The sequence below is a fragment of the Colossoma macropomum genome, unplaced genomic scaffold, assembly GCF_904425465.1.
Source record: "Colossoma macropomum unplaced genomic scaffold, Colossoma_macropomum, whole genome shotgun sequence".
Taxonomy (NCBI): Eukaryota; Metazoa; Chordata; class Actinopteri; order Characiformes; family Serrasalmidae; genus Colossoma; species Colossoma macropomum.
Window position 1 is genome coordinate 23942510 of NW_023494796.1, and position 21185 is coordinate 23963694.

General features: G+C 38.9%; 1 protein-coding gene across 1 annotated transcript in view; it reads right to left on the reverse strand.

Annotated features, from left to right (window-relative positions):
• Nucleotides 1-21185, reverse strand: part of LOC118816661 (adhesion G protein-coupled receptor L3-like) — a 450500-nt gene that overhangs the window by 134467 nt on the left and 294848 nt on the right. Inside the window, exon 8 of the mRNA XM_036583171.1 lies at nucleotides 2909-3256. Within this exon, the coding sequence (XP_036439064.1) occupies nucleotides 2909-3256 (348 nt within the window). The remainder of the gene's footprint in view (nucleotides 1-2908; nucleotides 3257-21185) is intronic.

Sequence of the window (21185 nt, forward strand, 5' to 3'; positions counted from 1 at the left end):
GAAGTCTGGTCGCATACATCACACTTCCCTCAGCACGAGGTTGTGTTTATGTGTGTATTCAGAGGGAATGATGGAGATAAACTACATCAAAGGAATGTTACTGCTGAACCATCTGATTCAGCAACTTGTCTCTCTTCAGCTCACAACACATCAATATCCATCTGTTTAAAACGTTGTCGACCAAAAAGTACATCTCTCCAGCTTAAATATTAACTACTTTAATCCCAGACGTATTACATACCAAGGCTTATTATTCAGGAAATACAGGGACTTCAATGCAAACTGGTTGAGCTATTCTTAGTTTATAGAAGTGTGTAATAAAACTTTGGGCCTGCCAGTGAGCCCTGGACTGGGTTGCACCAGGTTTGCCTAAGTTTATACTGAGGTTTGTGCATAAAGTCCTTAGTTAAACTAGTTAGTTTCAAACTATATTTTACTAAATTTGGTTGCACTGCAAATCTTAACTAGTAACAACTAACTAACGCGTACGTCACTTTAACATGACGACAACATTCAGAACCGATCAGTAAGCCTGCTGCTATGGAAACATGATAAAAGACTTTTTCAATTGAAAAATTCTTTAGCCTAGAGGAGAACAATATGCACAATTTAACTGAATAAAACTAATTATCTACAGCCACTGTCTGTTTATTCTTTAGTATTTCCCTGAGAAAATCAATTAGCTTTTTAAATTATGGCTTCTGGCCGACAGACACAACAGCAGCCTTAGTTTAGCTGTTTGGGCAGCTGCTGCGTCTCACTGAGCTGGAGCTGTGGGTGTTTAGATACATGCTTAGAGTTAAAACCAGGGCGATGTTTAGAGCTGTAAGTAAAATCACAGTGTATAACGTTTAGAATGTTTGGCTTAGGTAACCAAAAAAGTCATGTTTTAAGTTTTTTTTATGTTTTCTACATGGTTTCTGACGGATTCCCCAACACTTACACCTGCTCGGGGGGTGGGGGGGGGGTAAATATTTATTTGTGTGGTGCAACCCGTTCTGATTTAGTAATGCATAAACCTGAATTTAGTAAAAAACATTACAACTAGCCTACGTTTGAACATGCGCACAGCTGGTGCAACCGGCCACTGGCCATTTAAGGCATTAAATGGGAGTTCCACTGACTTTTTCATATTTTCTGCGTAATCAAATGGTTAAGGTTTAAACCCAGGATGGGGAACTAAGGGCAGAGACGAGCACAGAGAGTGGTTTATGTAAAACGCTCCGTACTTGTAAGAGCTTACAATTGCTTGGGTTAATGAAGATAACAATAAAATGCGACTGATATGTAACAAATTCCTGTTCATATGTGTTCATATGTGTTCTTTAACAAGGTAGGTTGTGACAAAATGTATTGGAGCACATTCGCTGAGCACAACACGTTCACTGGTGGTGTTGGATAGTAAATAAAATGGCTGTATTTGCTCTGTAGACATCATGCTGTCTGGTTCCTATCACCACCCAAAACAAAACTAGGTGAGTCTCTCTCCACTGAACCACTTCACACCAAACCACTTTGAACTGCTTTATTTACATCTTTAATGATTAAATTATGCAGAAATTAAAAATAAATCTGTGGAATTCTGTCTTTCTCTAATGCTCCTCTTTCTGTGTGCATGACTTTTTTAGACTTTCAATCAAGAGATGGAGTTGATGAAGTGCACAAAATTCCCGCTCTGTGCAGCATCACTGCCTGTTAGCTTCACTTTTACTCACACATGCACAATGCTGACATATTGAGTGTTAATTTGATGTCACTGCCGCTCATCACCTCAGTGAACGGAGCAAAGAAAACAGACAATCAGCACAAACAAACAAACAATAAACAAAGCCCCAGGTAAAACAGCCACCTCATCTCTGTCTGACATTTGTTACTAAAAAAGAGCAACAACAAAAACAAATAAACCAGTGGTCCACAAGCACATTAACACAGACATTTTGGAGCCTGCAGTATCTGCTTGTCTGGCCAAAAATGCATTTATTCATGTGTATTAAAATAGAAATTTTATCAAATTAATAAATATTCAGATAATATCTTTGGAGCCTTGAATGAAATTAGATTTGCCTTGACTAATTAACATGCTTCTTTATATATGGCATCCTTGGAGACTGAAGCTTAAGCTAGTTTGTTAACTAGGTATCCATTGCCACAGTCATAGCACCTTTCTGCAGGCCCCTTAGTGGCCCCCTAGTGGCCAGTTCCCCATATCAGGTTAACGAGGCTCTCTGTTGAGCTGCTCGTGAACAATCAGGAGTGAAAGGAGGGGAGTGAGAACCCCCTGCTGTGAAAACAATTCACACCTCTCCAAAAAGATTCGGAGATAAAATGTACAAATCCAGCTTTCTTGACATGACAAAATAAAGATTTAGCAGTTAAAAATTATGCAATAAAACAAAAAAGTTTTTTTTTTTGCCGGCTCACCCCCAAAAACCAAAACTAAATTTGCTTCTGGTTTTGTAAAAAAGACATATTTCCATAAAAATATCTTCCATCCAAGTTTCTGAAGGTAAAAAGCATAAATCCAAAACAGATGAAAACTGCATTTTATGCCTACTCTTAACTGTGAAGATATAGTGATACTTATAAGGCTAAATAAAAGCATCATGCTTTTTGACCAACCATAATGTAACATTTTATTTTATCATAACGTTTTGAAAGCTAATAAAAGTAATAAAGATTATTAACAATGTGGATTTAAAAGCATTAGTAATGTACCATAGAATAATTCAAGTCTTATGTCTGAAAATGCCTGGAAAATGCTTGTGGGCAGACCACTACAAACTTTTAGATAAAACTCACATATTATAGACAATTTTATCATATGATGCGTATTGCCCACCAGATGAGGTTGGGCAGTTTGAAAGACCCTGTGTAGACAACTGAAATAAACATAACATTCAGACATTACCTATAGTTCCAGCAGGACACGGCTGCATTGCAACCAGGCCTTGCCGTGTTTTGGGCCAGGTAAGCTCTGCCTCCACAGTGGGATTACAGAACTCCACAGCGACGTTGGGCAGTATGGAGGAGGGTGGGGGGCGAGTGCTGGACTCTGGGACAGCGCCCCCTGCAGGCTGGAGCTCCGTGGTGGTACTACGTGGGACAGCGGTGGTCAGCGCTGGAGCCTTTGTGGTGGTGGTTTTGGTGGTCATGGTGGTAGTGGTGGTTGTCGTGGTCGTCATGGAGACCGTGGTGGGGCGAGTGGTGGTCCTGGTGGTCGTGGTGTCCATCAAGATGTGAACGGAAGAAGAAGACTCTGAGGGAGGAAGGGGAGAGTGAGTGAGAGAGGGGAAGACTGAGCAACTTAGTTAGTTAACCTATCTAGCTGACGAATGTCAGCCCAAGCAGGATCTTCTTCTGCCCAAGCTGAGGTTTTTTGGGTTTGATCAGCAGGATGCGAATAGATGCCACTGCAGATGTGGATGTTATGGTATCCAGAGAAACACTGGCTGTTTGGAGTTATGTTAACAAATCAATAAGAGTGTTGAGCACTGCTGAAACAGCACGACAGCAGGTCTCCCACAATGATTCTTTATTGCTTTATTATTATTGCACATATATATATATATATATATAGTGTGTGTGTGTGTGTGTCTATATATATAGATACACATACACTCTCTCTTGGGTTCTGGCTGTCTCTTGATTACCATTATTCACCATCATTCATGGAAATCACTGTCAGTTATCAAAACTTTAAAGTTCAAAAATGCATCCTATCAGAGTAAAGTGGGCATAGAAGGGGAGGGGCTTATGCTACAGACACACCCACACTCAAATATTTGGGCTTTTCATATATTAATTCTAGGGTTTTTGATTTTTGAGGTTTGTTTTGTTAGAGGTGTTAAAAAATGTTATTTTGTTTATTTTTATTTATCTGAGCCAATCCATGCAGTATATAATCAGAGATCTATAGAATCAAGACACTTCATTACATAGAATTTTGAAAATAAAATCAAATCTTCGGCTCAGGATCGAAAATAATGTTGAACCTGAAACACGTATCGAAGCACCTCTAGTATGTTACAAAATATAATAATAATAATAAGAAGAAGAAGAAGAAGAAGAAGAAAAATGTCCTGATGTATGGATGCAGAAAAGTCATGGACTATTGATCACTATATGATAACTGTATAAAAATAGCGCTATTTGACTTCACTACTTCATTACTATGATTATTATGATAATGGCACTGTACAGTGTGGCCACAAAGGCTAATATCAAGGCAAAAGGACAGTTGTCAAATACAGAGAATTAAGAGATTTTGTCTGTAAATCAGCTGGTGTTTAGTCTGGCTGTAGCTCATCACTCACAAGACATAAACGTGATAAACCACACTCAGCTGCAGAGTGATAGTACTGTAGCACTAGATGGATTCGGCTCTTCCTGCTCTACACATAAACAGAGTCGGTGGGTAGACCTGCCTTCACAATAAGAGTCCTTATAGAATAACCCAGAAAAGAAATGCTGCAGAACAAATACCCCAGTATTGAGATGTTCACATTTCTTTCTTTCTTTATTCTTTATTTATTATTAGAATCTTTAGATGAAATTCAGTCTAAAATAAGTCTACAAAAAAACTGTAAACAGGACTTCTTTACATGAACCACAAATTTAAAAAAGAAAACATCAAAAAGAAGAATGCACTAAAATTCTAATTCTGCACGTTGCAATTGTACAGTCTACAAAAAAATGCTGGTGACCATCTCTGTGAAGCACAAGGTTATGACTGACCACCACACCTGCACAGTGACTGGAAATAAGGAGCTGAAATTAATTTAGCCAGCAGCATATTATGAGGCTGCAGCTTATACTGGGCCTTAGAGAAAGAGAGAGAAAATAAGAGGGGGAGAGAGAGCGCACGTGAAAGAGAGAGGGGAACTGGAGAGGTGAGAAGGAATCAAAACAAAGCAATAAAGCAAGTAAACAGGTCGGCCATATGGCTATCAGGAGCAATTAGGAGAATTTCACTGTAGCAGCAATTATATCTGACTGCAATGGTTAGAACAGCCACATACACACAAGCACACACACAAACACCCACCAAACACACAGCTACACACAGCATTACAGGACACACTTCACTCTCAGGGTGGCTGTTTGGGGACAAAATAAAACAATCATCAATCTTGTATCAAAGCCTTGTATCCATCAAACCCCATCATTCTGCATCAAACACCATCAATACCTAACAACCACCACCATTGCCCAAAAAACACCGACATTCTCCATCAAACACCATCATTACCCAACAAACGCCAACATTCTCCATCAAACACCAACAATACCCAATAAACACCAACATTTGCCATCAAACACCAACATGCCCCAACACCATTATTCTAAGTCAAACACTAACATTCAACACTAAATACTATCATATTCCCCCAAACACCAATTTATTCAACAAACATCAACACTCTCAAACACCATCTTTACACAACATCAACATTCTCCATGAACACCAACATTATCCAACAAACACCAACATTCTCCATCAAACACCAACATGCCCCAATAACATCATTCTCCATCAAACACCAGCCTTCTCCTACAAACACATCTTCACCAACCTTCTCCAACAAACACTTCATCAAACACTAACATTCAACATTAAATACCATCATATATCCACCAAATGCCAATTGTACCCAACAAATATCAAGTCTCAAACACCATCATTACCCAAAAAACACCAACATTCTCCATCAAACACCATCAGTACCAACAAGCACCAACATTCTTCATCAAACACATTCAACATTAAATACCATCATATTCCACCAAACACCAATGTTACTCAACAAACATCAACACTCTCAAACACCATCATTACCCAACAGCAACATTCTCCATTAAGACCATCATTACCCAACTAACACCAAAATTCTCCATCAAACACCATCATTACCCAGCAAACAACAACAATACCCATCAAAACGCCATTAGCACCCAACAAATACCAACATTCTCCATCAAACACCAACATGCCCCAACACCATTATTCTCCATAAAACACTAACATTCAACATTAAATAGCATCATATTTCATTGAACACCAATGTCACTGAAAAAAACATCAACACTCTCAAACACCATCATTACCCAACTAACACCAAAATTCTCCAACAAACACCATCATTATCCAACAAACACCAACATTACCCATCAAACACCATTAGAACCCAACAAATACCAACATTCTCTTTGAAACACCAACATTTGCTTTCAAACACCATCATTCTTCATTAAACACCAACATTCCCCATTGTAGACCTCCATTAATACTCCATTAAATGTACTCTCTAATGCTGGCTGTTGGCTATATGATGTTCCAGGGACAGAACTCATGAGCCAAATTAAAATAGCACTCCAGGTTTCAGACACACTGCCATATCTGAATCACCACTGACCATTCTGTTAACCTTCGTCCACTTTCATCCAGACATCTCCAAACGCATGTGCTGGATGAGGTGAAGAGCACTTTAATCCACACACAGCAGCAGTGACTGAATGAGACAATCAAGCAGATTGGATCATTTGTGAAAATACAGGAAATTTCAAATTTGCCAGTGACGTGGAGTGAGACAAGAGATAATAAACGTGTTTACTTGAGTGCTGAGTGTGTGTACGAGAGCGAGGAGTTCTATAGCTAACGAGAATGAGGCTTGCGTGTGCGCGAGTGTGCGGAAAACTCCGGCACGCTGTACCGCTTCCTACCAGACACGCCGTTCGCACACTTGTCTCTGGAAAGTGCTAATTACAACACTTCCATCTGTCTGGTGACCATATGCAAGCATGAAAAGAACAGCTACAGAGAGAGAGAGCGCTCGCAAATGCACAGAGACAGAGCGAGAGAGAGAAAGAGAATGAGTCTCCAGAACTGTGTTGTGGAACACAGCCATATGCTTGGAGAAAGATTAGCAGAGGAAAATGGATTCTTAATGAGTAATCTACGGGAAATCTCTCAACCGAGAGACCAAACTTTGCAATTTCACATCTAGCCTATCCAAACCATTATTATACACCATTAAAGCTCACGTTTTTTTTTCACTACAATTACAAAACACTGCAAAAACATCTCTAAATAGCTCATCCGACAACATCAACCACACATAAGCCTGTCTGATCTCTTCCCAGAGGTGGGCAGAGTAGACAAATAACTGTACTCACTGTGAAAAGAGAAACAGTAGAAGCGAGTTTGAAGGTTCTTTATTTTGCTTTGTGTTGTTTCATTCAAAGTAGTATTGAGCAGTTTTGCCAAAAATATCAAATTATAATGAAAGGTTTTGACGTTTTAGTATTTACATCATGGTATATCTGTTTTTACCTATTTTTGTAGGTTAACAGTGGCTTTTTATTTTGGGTAACACTTTATTTTGAGTGGTTCTTTGTAGATTATCAGTGACACATCAACAACATATCAGTGAAGTAGCAGTAGTGAAGCATCTAAACACACTGAAGTAAATATCTTGAAGATGTTCTGTTGATACACTACTTACAATAAGTAGATGTACTGTTAATGTTACACAAAACTTAACCTTACCCAACCTTACCCAAAACCTAACCCTAACCCTGGCCCTAATCCCAACCCTAACCTTAACCTCAACCCAAAACCTAATTCTAACCCTCATATATTTTGACATGTTGAGAGTCCGTTGAGTGTTTGTTTCAACTAAAAGTGCCATTCAAAATAAAGAGTCAACTTATTCTGGAATGTTCTTTCACTTTTTAAAAAGAACCATTTTTAACAATCCAGAACTTTTATTTTTAATGCGCAAAGTATTGCTTTGCAGTAGTAGCCCTGTGGGCCCAGAAAAAACTGAGCTAAATGTTGTTTCACATCCTAATGTCTACAAGGCTGAAGTTGGCTTCGTATTCGGCAGCTGTTTGTTTGAATTTTACGTTCCACTTTAAATGGAGAAGCACTTACATTCTGCCATCTGTAAAGGCGCCTGAATGTAACCGCTGCATCATTTATGGCAGAACAGGAAATTCAAATAAGAAGCCAACTTAAGCTTTGTCGAATTTCTCAAGTCATTTGTCTCATACTTGTATCCCACATATAAACAGAACATGCTGGAAATTTGGAAAATAGTACCATCATTCACCCTTCAGCTCCAGCTAGTCCAGCTAGTGTTTCATGCACAAGACCCGGACAATGCAGCATCATCTGATGCAGCTGGTGGCATGTGGTGTCCAAGTTAGGCTGATGCTATCCCAAAAAGGGTAGTCGTTACCTTATTTCTGCTGCCTCTCAAGCAAAGTGGACTACAACAGATGCAGTGGACTAGACAGTGGGGGTTATCGGGGGTCTGCTGCACTTCAATTTTCATTTGAAACACCAAAACAGGCTAAACGCACTAAGGTTAGCATGGTTTGCCCTGTTTGAACGGTATGTTATCTGCGCTTATTTAGCAAAGCCAGAAAAAAGTCACTAAGTTAGCCTTGTGATTTAGTAGCTTTCAGTAATGTGGCTATAGTTGATTGCGCACCTTAACTTTGCTCTTGTTTTCCAATAAAAACGTTACCATGTAGACCTGTAAGCATTGGCAAGGTAGGCTAGTAGAAACATTATGTTCAATGACAAGAAATAACCGGCAAATACAGTCGTAAGCAGGTTTGAACATCCCGGTCAAATTACATGTTCTGTTGATTTTCTAAGTGAAAATAAGTTTACACACCTCTACAGAGAAACACGACTAAATGTGGCATCTTTCTGCAAATATTAGTGCAGAATTTCCAACACATTGGAAAAATAAAAAGTAAAATCTAAAATGTGCCATAACTTTTTTGGACAGGTCACATTGTATCTTTCTCTATTAAGACTAAATTCAGTACGTGAACAGTAATTGTACATTAAAATGTACAGAAATGTGTAGGGATCTTCAAATCAATAAATCAAGTCATTTGACCAGGGTGCCCAAACTTTTGCATAGAACTGTACATATGGCAGACCACTACAAATACTCAACATGTAATGTTAAGTAATACGAATAGATTACAGGCCTGATTCTGCTGCCTTTCATACAAGACTAAGGCTGCATCCATTGTAAAGATATTGCGTGGACCAATGCTCCATCTACATTCTGACTGTTTTATCTTTGCTAAATATATGCGTAGCATTACAACGGCGCTCCATCTCCATAAAAGTCTAATTCTAATGATAATTGGATGAGTTATAATGGCAATTTTCCCCAGGGTCCTAAACTCCATCATACACCTGCTGTCTGTGACTGATTAACTCATCATACAGGAGCTCACAACAAATGCAGGATTTAGTGAAGCCCTGAGCCACAGGGACCAGATCACAGCATTTTCCCTACTCCTCTTTTCCTGTCGCTCTCTCATGCGCTTTTAATTTTCATAGCTGGCTAACATTTAAAAAAAAAACAACTCCTCCGATTATCAGGATTGACGGGGAACACCAATTATGCCGTATCGTTCTGCGATGGTGGTTTTTCGTCCCAAGCAAGAGCTCCATTCCAGTCGTTTTAAAGCGTTCGGGCTGCCTTAATTACCATCCCTTCGACTCCTCTTCCAGCAGCGAGGAAATTAAGACACCTTTCCTTCACCGCTAGAAAAAGTCTCATTACAGTGAAAAGTAGGCCCCGCCGTTTTTAACGACTTGTCATTCCCAGGAAGGAGCGGTCTAAAGTTGTTAACTTTTAATTACTCCACCACACAGTTTATTTTTCGGTCAGTCACAACAGTCTTTAATTTGACATTTGGACTTGCATGTGAGCTCAAAGCAATATTTTGTTTCAGTGTTGTGTGTCAGCTAGCCTGAGTCACCCATCAGTAGCAATGCCCTTCTTCTGGGGAACAGCATCACTTTAAACGATAGCTTGTCAGTTTATATAGACCGATACATGCAGCAGTCACGGCACAGATCGCTGATCCAATGAACTGTGGGGCTAACCCGAGCCGCTCGACATGTGGGCTAAATTAGGTCAATTACTGTCTGGCCAGAGTGTGTTTCTGGGGCTGAACTCTACTACAAGGGTACATGGCTTTCTGTACTTATGTTTGACATCTGCCCCTAGACTAAGAGCCAGCAGGGGCAAGTTACGAAATACAATGTTAAGATTATTCTGCTAAAAGAGAAGTCACAACAGTATTGGCACAATACATGAGGACACGTAAAAACGTTTTACATATGTTTTACTCATGAACTCTAAAGGTTACACCAAAAACAGGAGACAAAGCTTTTGGGAAATTAGCTACTTAAATGCTAATGTGGCCAATACTGAATGTAAGTTGGTCAGACGTGGTTAGCACTGTGCATTTATTCACTGTTACACATTTTTCGGTAACTTTCAAACGTGAAAGCTGATGTGAATCCCAAATACAAAAGATGATATCTTTGAGAAACTGGCTACTTCATGCTATCAGGCATTGCTTATAGCCTAGTTAGCATTGCACTACTGATCACTCTTAGCCATGTTAGCACTTTTTGGTTCTTTTTGAAATTAGTTTTGGGCCTTTTTAAGATAAATGATTTCCTTTTTCTGACATTTGTATAACAAAACAGTGTTTTTGAAGCTGGTCAGGCCAGGCTAGCACTTCACATTTTTTCACTGTTAGCCACGCTAGTCTGAAATTAGTATGGGGGTGATTTTGATAGACGCACAGCAGAGCTAAAGAGTACCAGTCTGGCAGTAAAATAATGATTTTTTTGTTTCTGACATTTGTATAACATGCCTCAAAGAAACATTTTTTGGTTAGCAAATTTGACTAGCAAATATTTAGCTTGCTTAGCTGAGGCTTGTCAGAGTGGAATTACCCTGCTGAGGACAGCAGCACAGTCCAGCATGCTTTCCAAACTGGTCTGAACTGGTTTATGCTGGTCTGGTGCTGGTTTAGAATACCAGCATCCAAAACACAACCACAACATACGTTGGTTTTGCTGGTGACCATCTATGCTATGCTAGTTTTCTAGCACGGTACTGCCATTTCTATCCATTTTCTTTAGCAGCAGGCCTTATATCTCACTTTCCCTTTAATGACTGCTAACATAAGCCTTAGTAGTCATTAAAAGTAAAGTGAAAACTATATATATTAGCTGAACCTTTACAAAAATAGCATTTTTGGGTTCTGCTAAGTTGTCTGTGTAAAATGAGTCTGGGGTGATTTAGAGAGAATCACGACAGCGCAATAAGCACCAGTTTGCAAAAACAAGCATGACTTTCTGTTTCTAACATTTGCATAACACAACATGCCTCACACAAATGTTAGCAAGACTAGAGAATGCTTAGCCTGTTTAGCTGAGGCTTGTCACACCCTGTAGGTGGGATTGTGTGAGAGTGGAAAATAACGCTAAAGCTACTGCCATCTCTATCCATTTCCTTCAGCAGCAGGCCTTAAATCTCTCACCTTGGGGCTAGCATTAGTGATTAGCATTAGAGGCTAGCTTCAGAGTGGCAGTGAATCAAGAGGAGCAGGGTGATGCTAATGCGGTGATCTAATGTGACATGATACAGCGGTAATGACCTGAGCCAGGCCGCTGTTTACGGCTTAATTGCTCAAGCTGCCTCCATTAGACAGCCCAGGGCAAAGGAGAGGGTGTAAAGTACGCAGAGACACACATACGCATACGCTCACTCTCAGTCATACATACATCAGCAAGCACTCATGTTGCTGTCATTACCTCACTTTCATGACCATGACAGCTACGTCTTTTTGCTATACAATCATTTTACATGATATTTACTTATATGTTATTACATAATCACATACAAAAGTCGGAGACCAATCTTTGATGATTGATTATTCATTTACAAACATGAAGATAAAGCCTCAATATCAAATCAAATATAGATTCATTAGTCCATCAAAGCTTACTCCACATCTCAGATGTCCAGGTTCAGCGTTCTAGTTCAGATCTTCCTCGTTTTTGTCTATTTTCTTTTCTCAGTATAAGCTTCTTGACAGCGACACATCCTTTCAGATTCAGAAAGTTGTCTTCTTACAGTGGAAGGATGAACAGAAACACCTGTGGATGTTTTCAGATCTGAATCAAGAGTGGAGCTTGATTTTCTCCTCTCTCTCAGAGATGAAAGCTTTGAGAGATTTGTTTATCTGATGTGGACTGTTTTGGTGGTCTACCAGGACTTGCACAGTGGCTATGGATCCTGTTTTCTCTGCATCTTTTTGGAGGCCCCTTTGATTTTGTTCATTGTCCTTGATCCTTATTAATGAATACACACACATAAACACACACACACACACACACACACACACACACACACATATATACATACACATACAGTATACAATATATATATATATATATATATATATATATATATATATATATATATATATAATAAAAAATGACATTACTACATTACATTAATACATAACTTTATATACTGTAACAGAATACATTACTGAATACATTTAGGACAGTGTGGTTAGTATTCAGCTTTCTCAAAGTATTTTGCTCAATATATCGCTGCTGTCGGAAGAAAACCTTGTATGTCCATTTTTGTCGTTTTTCAGTTTTTGACATAATTTGAAAATACCTGTTACCCTTTACATTGTGTATAAATTTAATGAAGAATGGACCAAAAGAAATGACTCAAATTTGACTTACATTAAAAGTAAAGTAGGTTTTTTCCTTTTCCTGTAAAGTTCCCATTTTGTAGAAACAAGGTTTTCTTCCAACAACAGCGTGATAGATAGATAGATAGATAGATAGATAGATAGATAGATAGATAGGTAGATAGGTAGATAGGTAGATAGATAGATTTGAAAACACAAGCACACATACAAACACACCTCTAACTGACCAATGTCACCTTAGTCGTTTAAATCCAATAAAAGCAGGTCTCTCATCTCCACCAAATGTGGACCTTAATTCCAAAGCCAGTCCATTTTATTTCTATAATCACTTTCAGTTAATTGAATAATTAGTGCATCTGATTGATTCCTATGTCATTACACCTGACTCCTCTGCGAAAGGAAGGTGGAAAATCTGTTCAGACTGTAAAGAGTATGTTCATGATCTGAAACTGGATACATGTTATCATCTGGTTAATGTCTGGAATATCCATCCGACTACACAACACAGCCCAATTCACCCCAAACAGCTTTCAGCTTTCATACACTGCTCACACAACGATTTAACCCATTAAGTCATTATCAAAATCACTGTTATTACTGTTGATAACAAAAGCTTGCTGTAATTTCATATGAATTATTTCTCACTTGAAGCATAATTGAAGAAATTGTGTGCAGATTCTAGACTTTCAATCCATACCACATTTGTGTTTGTAAGTAGAGGACTGAAATCGGAAGTCTTTTGGAAAGAAAAAATATCCTTTACACTTTTGTCACATCTCGAAACAATCAGAAAAAAATGCAGTCTTGGGCCTGTGATTGAGTCATTCTATGGAAATGTCCATTTTGGTGTCCCTAGTGTTTACAGATATAGAGATATATAGAATTATATAAATAGATTATATAGAATTCCAAGCACCACAGAAGAGCTCGTCTCCACAATGTGTAAAGGGTGAGGCCATATTTTGAGGTAAAAAATGTGTTTTTCTGCAATTTTATCTGCAATAATCTTTACATGACTATGAAATATATAAATTAAATGACAAAGAAAACAAATGCCAAATAAATATTATAAAATATATAATAAAAGTTGTGGACCCCAGGAGTCATGTCACTAGGTGTTACTGCATAACAAAAAAATCTCTTATTTTGAAATAAAAGTCACCCTGATGACATCACTTGACTTCCTTTTCCCTATTTTCTGAGGATCTACGAAGAAAAGCACATGGTGAGTCCACTGTGTCTTTCAGTTATCAGATACAATTTAGCTCATGATTTCATATGAAGCTTTTAGTTGAAGTCACTGGTGTGACCTACTTTATTCTTATTTATATGTGAAAAAACAGAATACAAGTGGATTAAATGACATATTTTAGTGAATATTCCATGACTGACAACATGTGGTTTGATACTCTGTAGCAGCCATTTTGTAAAATGCATTTTTCATTAAAAATGTCACAGGTGTCACTTTTCTTATGTGTAACACCAGTGATGACCAGTAACAACAGTGACTCCTATGGACAGATAAAAAAGTGGACATTTCTGTAGAATCATTACATATAGTAAAAAAAATGTATAGAAGCAGCTCTAGACCCCTAAAAGTAACTGCCATAAAATGAATGCCACAGAGAAAGAGAGAAAGATAAAGAGAGAAAGAATAAGGGAGAGGAAGACGATAGAACGGGTGAGAGAAACATAATTAATGACAGAGAGAGAGAGAGAGAGAGAGAGAGAGAGAGAGAGAGAGAGAGAGAGAGAGAGTGAGTGAGTGAGTGAGAAAGAGGTATTGTGTGTAAACTGTAATTACGTCATTACTTTGAGGTGCTCGATCCTGAGTCTGAGATCCTGAACTGCTTTAAACAACACTGTGAGCTCTGACGGAGCCGGCGGTCACACACAGGAGGATTTCTGAGAGTCACAGTTTCACTACACAACCACACACAAACAACAACAAACAACAACAAACACAACAACAAACACACACAGATGGCAGTGTGTACCACACAGAAACGCCAGACAGAGTGTTTGTGTGTGTGTGTGATGCCAAAGACACCACTGTGAGTGCCATGATCTGCAGATGGCAGAGATTAAAAGGTCTCAAACCCAAGCAGAGAGACACAGAGAGAGAGAGAGCGAGAGAGAGAGAGAGCGAGAGAGAGAGAGAGACTAAGTGTGTGTGTGTGTGAGAGAGAGAGAGCAACCATAATAATCTTCATAATCTTAAATCAGAGTCAGTTTTCAGTTACATCACTCGGTGCTGTTGTAATGTCAGCGAGTCAGAGATTAATTTAGAGCTTTGCCAGTTAAAGGTGAGGATCTAATGGAAGTAAATGTTGAATCTGATGGAATTAAATGTTGGTCTTTTTGATCATTTTTCTGATTGGACCGTCACACAGGGAAAGTGATTAAAAACAGTGGACATTTAACCACAGTCGATATCTGTAATGTGTCTCAGAGGAAGAAATGGAGCCAGAAAAGACACAATAGAAACCTGGATTCAGTCAACAGAACATATCTGAAACTGGCACAAAAAAATTATTTTAAAAACTGTTTTTATTTATTTATTTATTTACTTACTTACTACATCCATTACAACATTTCAGTTTTCCCCAAGGCCTGATGTTTTAAGCCTATTCACTTTCATCTGCTCTGGAGTGAAAACTTAATTTTAATACTTTAGTGGCTAACGGTTAATAATCTTATTACTTCGCTCTGGTTAATTTTCATACAATTATGACCACATTCATAATTTTCTCAGTACACTCCGCAGCTCGAGCCGCTCTCCACAGCACCCAGTCTATCTTACATAGTGCTAATTGTGAGCCATGCTACATTAGTTGGGCTAGTCAACGCTAAGCTGTGTTAACTATCAATAATTATTTCACATGTTGTCCAATTACACTTCATTATACTTCTCAGTACAAGTGTGGGTTTAATGATAGAGGCTAGATTCCATCCAAAGCAAGCCCAGTGGCAGGTGGAATGACATGGTGCTACTGCTAAATAGCTAAGCCAGTAACCCAAACAAAGGTTTTTAGTATTACCACTACTTAACACTGTGCTGCCTGGCTAGCTTCCTTTAATAAACACCCTACACACTGTCATGAGTAGTGAGTAGTCAAGCTAAATGAGTGTATTAATGTTTTAGCTGTGTTCTGATCAACCCAGATTTTGGCTTACGTTAGCAGGCTTGCTAACTGGACACTGTCTTTCACAGATAATTCAAATTATGGACTGTATCAAGAGATTGCAGCACCAGGCTAATGGAGTAACTTCATTATTCCAGCTACATAAACAGTTTCTGTTACCCTCGATTTTGGCTAATGTTAGCTAGCTTGCTAATTGGTTGTTGTCTTCCAAAGAAAACTAGTTTATATTATAGATTATTCAAAAATATTAATGTTTGTAAACTAAATTTATGCAATAGTCAGAAAAACCAGCATGTTTTTTTCCCACAATATCATTATGCTGAGCACTGGTTGCTAAACAGCAACTGCTTTGCAGCTAAAGTTTGTTTCTGTGACAGCAGAACAACTAAACAAACTGGAATTTGTCTTTTGTATTTAGTCACCGTCTATAAAGTGCACAACAAGAACATTTCTCCAAGTTATATTATCCATGTATTTAGCTAAAAGTGTGCAAATTCACACCAAATTACTCGGAGTAAAGACAGCGACATCCTTTAGGCCTACTACAAAGGGGAAGCCACTGTTTTTACTGCAATGGATTTGATATAGTTTTGCTTTTTTGGCAACAGGGAATGACCTAGTGTTATTTCAATAGTGTACATAATATCAGAAAAACACTATAAACCATAGCTCTATAAAAGTTGGGACGGGGGCAACAAAAGGCTGGTGACGTTGTGTAATGCTAATAAAAACACCTGGTGGTTAATTAGCAGCAGGTCAGTAACATGATTGGGTATAAGATATATATAGAGAGGCTGAGTCTTTCAGAAATAAAGATGAGGAGGGGTTCACCACTCTGTAAAAGAGTGCACGAGCAAATAGAGCAATAGTTTAAGAATAACATTTCTCAATGTAAAACAGCAAAGAACTGTGGTACATCATAACATTAAAAGATTCAGAGAATCTGGAGAAATCTCTGTATGCATGGGACAAGGCCAAAAAACAGTATTTGCCAGCCATGATCTTTGGGCCCTCAGGTGGCACTGCATTAAAAACAGACATGATTCTGCAGTGGAAATCACTGCATGGGCTCAGAAATACTTCTGAAAACCACTGTCTGTGAAAACAGTTCAACACTGCATTCGCAAATGCAAAAAAGTTAAAACTCTAAAAGGCAAAGAAGAAACCACAGGATCCAGAAATGCTGCCACCTTCTCAGGGCCAGAGCTCATCTAAGATGGACTGAGGGGAAGTGGAAAAGTGTCCTGTGGTCTGACAAATCAACATTTGAAATTCTTTTTGGAAATCATGGACACTGTGTCCTCCGGGTTAAAGACCACTCAGCTTCAGTGCACAGTTCAAAAGCCAGTATTCATGATGGTATGGGGTGCATTAGTGCACATGGCATGAGTGACGTGCACATCTGTGAAGGCACCATTAATGCTGAATGATATATACATGTTTTGGCAACATATGCTGCCATCCAGACAATGTCTTTTTCAGGGAAGGCCTTGATTATTTCAGCAAGGCAATGCCAAACCACATTCTGCATCTGGGCACTAAACTGGCCTGCCTGCAGTCCAGACCTGTCACCACTGAAAATATCTGCCGCATTATGAAATGAAAAATACAACAAAGGAGACCCTGAACTGATAAACAGCTGAAATTGTATATCAAACAAGACTGGGAAAACATTTCACTTTCAAAACTACAGTAGTGTCTCCTCAGTTCCCAAACGCTTTCAGAGTGTTGTTAAAAGAAGAGTTAAACATGGTAAACATGACCCCGCCCCAACTTTTTTGGAACGTGTTGTTGGCATTAAATTCAAAATGGGCATACATTTTTCAAAAAGCAATAAAAAATTTCTGTTTCGACATTATGATGTTTTTTTTTGTACTATTTTCCTTTAAAAATATGGTTTACTTGATTTGCACATCATTTCATTCTATTTCTATTTACATTCTGCACAGCGTCCCAACTTTTTTGGAAACGGGGTTGTAATTCCATCTTGTTGAAACAAAATCATAGGAACCATTAAAAGTTTCTGGTTTCTGGTGGCAGTCAGTAACAGTATTTAGTGTTTTCCTGATGTACAGGTATCACAGTGTAAGGGATTTAATGGTTAACAGCTGTTCTAAAACTGATTCCAGATTCATTTAATGGGTTCCTAATGAGATCTAAAGGTGTCCCTTTAGGAAACTAGTGGTCTCTAAGGGTAACCGCTAAGCCAATGCCCATTAGATAGCAAAAGCATCAGGTTTTAATCCCAATGTTTCTAATGGCCTTTTTTCCGCAGAGATATCAGCCCTCAACAAAACGTCCGGCTGCACTTGTGCCACTGATCTTTCTTCTTTCTGATCCTGAGCAACCGACACCTTTGCCATTAGCTCACGCTAACGAGGGATGAGAAAGAGATGAGAGGCATAACTACTGGAGAGTGCAGAGCTAACTGGACGGGGTCAGAAGGTCAGACTCAGGGGTTGGTGAGAAAGGTCACAGAGAAGGAACAGAGTCAGACTTAACAGGAGCATGAGGTCAGTTTAAGGTCCACTCACATGCACACAAGGCACAAGGACTCCTCCTAAACTCTTTACTGCATAGAAATTGACTTTTTTCTGAGGCTGGCTCTCTCTCAAAAACTGAAAGCTTCACATTGTTTGAAACTTTAATTAGCTTGAAACATACATGAAACTAAATTCCTCCTGCAGTTAACTGTTGAGCAAATGGAAGGATGCAAAGAACGTATACTCAATTAAAATAAGCTTATTTACTTGATGGCAACCAGTTGGTTTAACTAGTTTGATAATCAGCCTTAGCTAGCATGAGTTCAGCCCTGTTAGCCTGCTGTTAGTGTGATTTATGTAGCTAGCTAAACTCCTCTCTTGGATTCATTTTACTTTGCTTATTACAAAGCTCATTAGCTGGAAAAGTTAGCTAATCTAAACAGCTAGTCAGTTAACACCACCACGACAGTGGTTTGAACAGCTGCTTGTCTCAGTATTTGTTCTGCTTGTTTACCATGCTGTTATCACATAGCTGACTCATTAACCCCTTAAAATCCCAAACATGTTACATACTAAGGCTTATTATTCAGTAAATACAGGGACCTCAATGCAAACTGGCTGAGCTTTTCTTAGGTTATAGAAGTGTGTAATAATTGCACTACTGTTTATAATTGCACTATTTATACCCACAGACCTTAATCTGTATATGCCTCATGTCACTTTATTGTAAATTTCAGGGACCTTCTCATATTTATAATTTTTTTTATTATTCTATTTTTCTACAATTAGTGTTTTTTTATGATTAGTATTTAGTGTTTATTTAGTGTCTATTTAATTCACACATTTCCTGTTTACCGTCTATTTAATGTTATTGCTACATCATGGAGAAATTTCAATACTCTGTAGGTCCTGTACATATTATAGTATTGACAACAAAGCTGACTTGACTTGACTTGACTAAAACGCACACACTGGGCCTGGCGACGGGCCCTGGACATGCAAGAGGTTAATTGAAAGATACAGGTAGAAAGTTTATCTACTAAAAAAGCTGTTTTTTGTTTATTATATATTAAGAATTGTGACCACAAATAAACCATCCATTACAGCTGTTGCTGAAAGTGGTCACCTTTGATCTCACTGGTCAGCACAGAAAAAGTGCTCATGCCTTAGGCTACTTGACTGCTTTGAGTTGAACCTTTTTTCAGCTTGGGGTGGCTGGACACCCCCAAACAATCAGTATTGGAAGATATCTGCTTAGAGCAAATATCAGCATCAGATAGATATTTAAAAACAAATTTATTGTACTCTGGAAGAGCAGAATGTTTAGGTGTTGCTGGGCTACTAAGCTAACTAAGCTAATCATTTTGCTGTATTTGTAACACTAAAGAAGTAAATGTTATATTTCAGGTGAATCCATGTAGATTTAGTTCCACATTAGACATTTCATAAATGTTTGTGTATCGGCATGTGCAGATATGTATTGGATATCTGTATTGGCCCTTGTTTTCAATGCATCCCTATTGGTTATTTTACACAACAGTCAAATGGCCCTTTCCTGTCAAAGTAGGTGACCAAGCAAACGTGTGGCTTGTGAGACTAATAATATTGTAACTGTCATTTTGCATGGACATTATGTAAAGTTCTACCATGTAAGGCCAGCCTAAAGATAGAGTGCCTATTAAAACTGTGCAGAAGTCTAAAACACTGCATGGGCCTTGACCAGCTGACTGTAGATGACAAAAGAAGCGAGTGAGCGAGTGAGAGAGAGAGAAGAAGGAAAGAAAGGAATAAAGAACAAGAGAGCAGAGAAAGTGTGTGTGTGAGTGTGTGTGTGTGTGTGTGTGTGTGTGTGTGTGTGTGTATGAGTGTGTGTGCGCACAAAGCGGATTTTCTCCACTGGCTGCCCAGGCAGCACTAAGAAGCCCTGTAGATGTTCCTGTTCAAACTGTGACAGAAAAACAAAGAGGATGAAAAATGATGGCGCTCATGCTCATGTGGCTACGCAAATCAGCCATGAACACACACACACACACACACACACACACACACACACGCACAGAACAAAACACTCGAGTACTAGCAATTGCTGAATGCACATTTCAGAAAAAAAATGGAAAAAAAGAATTCAAGCAACTTAAAAAGTGAAGGAGATGAACTGCAGCTCAGAGACTTGCATGGGCTTCATTATTAATGGCCACATTCGCTTCAACCACGTCACCTGCCTGTGCTCGCAAAATCTAGTGTTGTACTTTCCTGCACACACCTACAAAACTTGGTGCCGTTCATGCCCACACCTGCCCATTTCAACCCGACACCATGCCAACCTGCACTCACCTACTTTAGGCTATGGTCATTGCCCAACACCCATACACACTTAGCCTTTGTAAACCATAGATTGAGCAACACTGTTGTAGAGCATGCCCATGCAACCGCTGTGACAGGACGGAACGGCCTCCAGCTCATCCTACCTCAACAAACCCTTACCTCCATAACCTCTATAAATGCTTGAATGATGGAAAACAGTAGAAAACTGTGAGAAATCCCACATGGCACTAAAGAACGAGCATCGTGTGACATCACAAGACAAGCGGGCAGCAGCACAGCCAAGCAGCAGGTTCGTTTTACATGTATCAACATGGGCTGAAAAGCCATAATTGTAGTAACAATGTTCTTATGTTCTCTGCTAGCAAATCCTCCATATTTCTCAATACAAAGCATATAAATATGAAGAATTAATAATTATGACTTTTCTTTTGGAATAAAGGTTCTGTGGAAGTACATTTTTAGTTCATCAAGGTTCAAACAATGTAAATGTGCCCTCAAAGGTACAACAGTGGTTTAAGGTCCAGACAGCACTAAGGCCGGTGTAAAGCACACAGGTGGAATGTCAAATGTCAAAGTCTGGGGCTGTTTTTCTTACAGTGGTGCTGGCCAGCTCGTGTCCATTGATCTGATCGTGAACTCATAAGTGTGGAAGCAAACCTGCAGA